Source organism: Myotis davidii, unplaced genomic scaffold (assembly GCF_000327345.1).
Source record: "Myotis davidii unplaced genomic scaffold, ASM32734v1 scaffold9406, whole genome shotgun sequence".
NCBI lineage: Eukaryota > Metazoa > Chordata > Mammalia > Chiroptera > Vespertilionidae > Myotis > Myotis davidii.
The window spans coordinates 7984-11900 of NW_006296603.1; the positions used below are offsets into that span (position 1 = coordinate 7984).

Consider the following 3917-nt stretch of genomic DNA (forward strand, 5'->3'; position numbering starts at 1 on the left):
TGTCAGTTTGTTACATCTCACTCTTATGTCCTCTATGTCCCAGCTTAGAGGTCCGCCCAGAGGTCAGCTGCCTCTCCCAGCCTCTTCCAGCCTATATCTTTCTCTCTGCCTACTCTTAACAGTCTGAGCCTGGAGAAACCTACCTGCTGCAAGTGTGTGTGGGAAAGGAAGCATGCTGGCGTCTGCCCCGTGGTCATGGAGATGGTGGGCTTCCTTCTGCAGCCAGGAGGGCAAGTGAGTGCTGGTCTACCAGATTCTGACGGCTCTTCTTCCTGATTCTAGGTCATAGTCTGGAGTGCTACACCTGCCTGAACCCAGGTGGTGCGTGCACTCTCACCACCAACTGTACAGTTAATTTTGATGCATGTCTCTACGTCAAAGCCGGTAAGAGCCTCCCCTTTCTCTCCTAAGGGTAATGGGATGATGGAAACCTGGAAATATGTACCATTTAATAGCATCAGCTACATGCAGCACTAAGCACTTTTCATGTGTTTTTAATTGAACGCTTCTCACCTACCACACAGGGTAATGTTTTGTATTCTCAGTTCTTAAATGAGGAAACAGAGGCTCAGATTAAGCAACAGACTAAGGACAAGTAACCAACCCAGGATTTGAATGTGGGAATCCGTCTATTCCAATGCTTATTCTCTTAGCAGCAATGCTGCCTGCCTTCCCGTCTTTTAAGAGCCTCCCAGGTGTCAGAGTCTGAGCAAGTGGCTAGGGGTGCACAGATGAGGAAAGGAGATAAAATTATGGCAGAGGCCTGTTTATTAGCTGTCAGAAATGTGAAAGGGGAAAAGCGTTCCTGAGTGTGACAAAGGCAGGTGCCACCTAAGGTTTGTGGCCTCAGCGAGCAGGGCACTCAGGGAAACAGGGTTGGGGACTGCTAAGACTGCATTTCCCATATTGGTCAGGCTCTAGAAGCTCTATCTCCATAACCCTATTCAAACAGGATCTAGGAAGTGGTGGACAGAGGAAAGAAACAGCAAAGTCGTGCCCTCTTCTGTTCTTGGTGGATGTGGTTCTGGGTTGAATCTATGTATGGAAATGATACTGGCCAGGAACGGCTATGTCCGGGTCGCCTTAGTTAGGTAACGTGCACCAGTTGTATATGAGCACAGAGAAGTGGTTCTTTCTTAACCTACCACCAATAGGTTCTTTATAAAAGGTGTGTGTTTGATGGTAGAGGTGGGGAGGAGCCAGGAAGAGTAAAGTAGACTAGAGTCAAAATAATTTTTCCAGCTCTCAAATCCCATTGTTTCTTATCTCAATTATTAGGCTTTTATTTTAATTTTTTTCCAATTTTATCGAAGTAAAAATTGGGTATATTTAAGGTGTACAAGGTGCTGATTTGATGTACATATACATCATGAAATGGTGACCACAAACAATCTAAGTAACACATCCATCATCCCACATAGTTACCTTTTTTGTGTGATGGAGAACACTTAAGATCTATTCTCTTAGCAAACTTCAAGTATACAATATAGTATTATTAACTATAGTCACCATGCTGTACACAGGATCCTCAGAACTTACTCATCTTAGAATGACTTGTTAAGCTTTAAAAATGCTTGGTGTCTGACCTAACTTGTCTGGCTCAGTGGATAGAGTGTCAGCCTGCGGACTGAAGGGTCCCAGGTTCGATTCCGGTCAAGGGCATGTACCTTGGTTGCGGGCACATCCCAGTGAGGAGTATGCAGGAGGCATGTTTTTCTTTCTCCCTTTTTCTCTCTTTCTTTCTCTCTCTCTCTCTCTCTCTTCCTCTCTCTCTCTCTCTCAAATCAATAAAAACATTTTTTTAAAGTAAATAATCCCATAAAGTTGGTTATGAACTCCTGGGTGCAATCCTGATCTGTACAGAAGTGCATGAATGGATCTTAAGCTAATTAATATCTGACAGACTTTGAGAACTGAGCTAATGGATATACCTCCACCTACCAGTGGTCGGCAAACTCATTAGTCAACAGAGCGAAATATCAACAGTACAATGATTGAAATTTCTTTTGAGAGCCACAATAGGACATGTTAGAGAAGGTAAAACTAAGGGGACAGTAAGAAGTCAGTGGTTGCCAGTGGTTAGCTGAAAAAAGGGAGGGGTGATGAAGAAAGGCACAGAATTTTAGGGCAATGAAACTGCTCTCGTTGATACTATAACAGTGGATACATGACACCTTTGTCAAACCCCTTAGAATGGACAAAACCCAGAGTGAACCCAAGTGTGAATTATGGACTCTGTGTGATAATGATGAGTCATGTAGGTTCATCAGGTGGAAAAATGTACCACTTTGGTGGAGGATGTTCACTGTGTGGGAGGTGGTTTGGGGCGGGGGTGCCAGGGAGCTGTATGGGAACTCTGTACTTCCTGCTCAGTTTTGCTGTGAATCTAAAACTTCTCAAGGATAAATCTAGTTTTTAAGAAGGATAATGTGAATCTTAATTTTTTTCTTCTCATGAACGTAAGTCCCTTTGCTTAAGCTAGACATCTTAAAATAGATATATTCTGACCTTACAGTAAGGCAGATAGTAACAGAGCATCTAAATCCCCCTCCAGCTCTGGAGACATCAGCCTGAGGAGGGCACACTGTCATAAACACCAGTCAGAGGCCAGGCACTGCATTAGCGAAGGCATTTAACCACTCTAGCCACCCCCACGCCCACCCCCACTCCCTCCACACACAATCCTCTGGCTCTGAGGAGACTTTGGTTTTAGGGGAAAGTTCCACTGAGAGCTGTATCATCACTTAACTGTTCCCCTTTGCAACCCAACGGGGATGCCCGTTCTTGCCCACATGTCTCTACGGCCATAAGGTCAGTTCCCAGGAGTAGAACTGAGGGCTCCAAGGCAGGCACGGAACTTGACCCACTTGTTTGCTTACCCTTGTGTGTGTTTCTCCCACAGAGACACGAACATACTACCAGTGCTGGAAGTTTGAGAACTGCAACTACGAATACCTCTCAAAAAACTTAGGAGAGAATACTCTACAGTACGAATGCTGCCAGAAGGACCTGTGTAACAGAAGCGGTGGGACGAGCATAACGGGCACCATGGCTCTGCTGGTGGCTCCGCTGCTCACAGCATTCTGGAGACTTCTTATCTAAATCAATACCAGGAGAGTGTCTCCAAACTCCCTGCTTCTGTGTATTCCTTATCTCCTTTGCTGCCACAAAAGCTTTCTATTTTCTTACTGGATCCTTTGGGGAGAGACCAAAACTAGCTTGAGCAACTTGGATAAGAGAGAGGGAGAGGCCTGGAAAACCAGTCCTGTGTGCAGAGAAGGCCCCTCTGAGGGAAGACGTTTAGGAGTGAAGCACGTGCCATGACAGCTAGGTTAGTTCCATGCTGCCTCCTCTGCTCCGTGCCGCAATAGCTTGACTAGATTCTCTGCAATCGTCAGTTGTTTCCCCACTTGTTTCTTGGATGTAGGTACCAGTATGATCAGTGCTTTTGGGGAGCTGGGGGGAGAGGGGAGGTTGGAGCAGAGGGGGGCTCCCTCTGAGGGAAGACGTTTAGGAGTGAAGCACGTGCCATGACAGCTAGGTTAGTTCCATGCTGCCTCCTCTGCTCGGTGCCGCAATAGCTTGACTAGATTCTCTGCAATCGTCAGTTTCCCCGCTTGTTTCTTGGATGTAGGTACCAGTATGATCAGTGCTTTGGGGGTGGGGGGAGGTTGGAGCAGAGGGGGTCTTTTCACCAGTGTCTCTCACAGGGGATGCTTTCATCCCCTCCTTCTATGGCCCCTGTGTTGCCACATAGGCATGAGGAATGTTCCAGATGTGGGCTGTCAGGGGCAATAGGATTCTAAGAGCAGAGTGATTGGAATGACATATTCTCAACTAGAAGGTGTCTGGCAGAGCAGGAGATAAGCTTTCCAGGTAGCAGGGCAGAGAGGCACCAGGTTTGCCCTTTAGAGAGG

General features: G+C 46.4%; 1 protein-coding gene across 1 annotated transcript in view; it reads left to right on the forward strand.

Moving 5' to 3' along the window:
* CD59 (CD59 molecule) overlaps window positions 1-3272 on the forward strand; it is a 6703-nt gene extending 3431 nt beyond the window's left edge. Inside the window, exons 2-3 of the mRNA XM_015569308.1 lie at window positions 283-384; window positions 2903-3272. Coding sequence (XP_015424794.1) covers window positions 283-384; window positions 2903-3102 — 302 coding nt within the window. The 3' untranslated portion in view covers window positions 3103-3272. The remainder of the gene's footprint in view (window positions 1-282; window positions 385-2902) is intronic.
* Window positions 3273-3917: the final 645 nt, after the last annotated feature.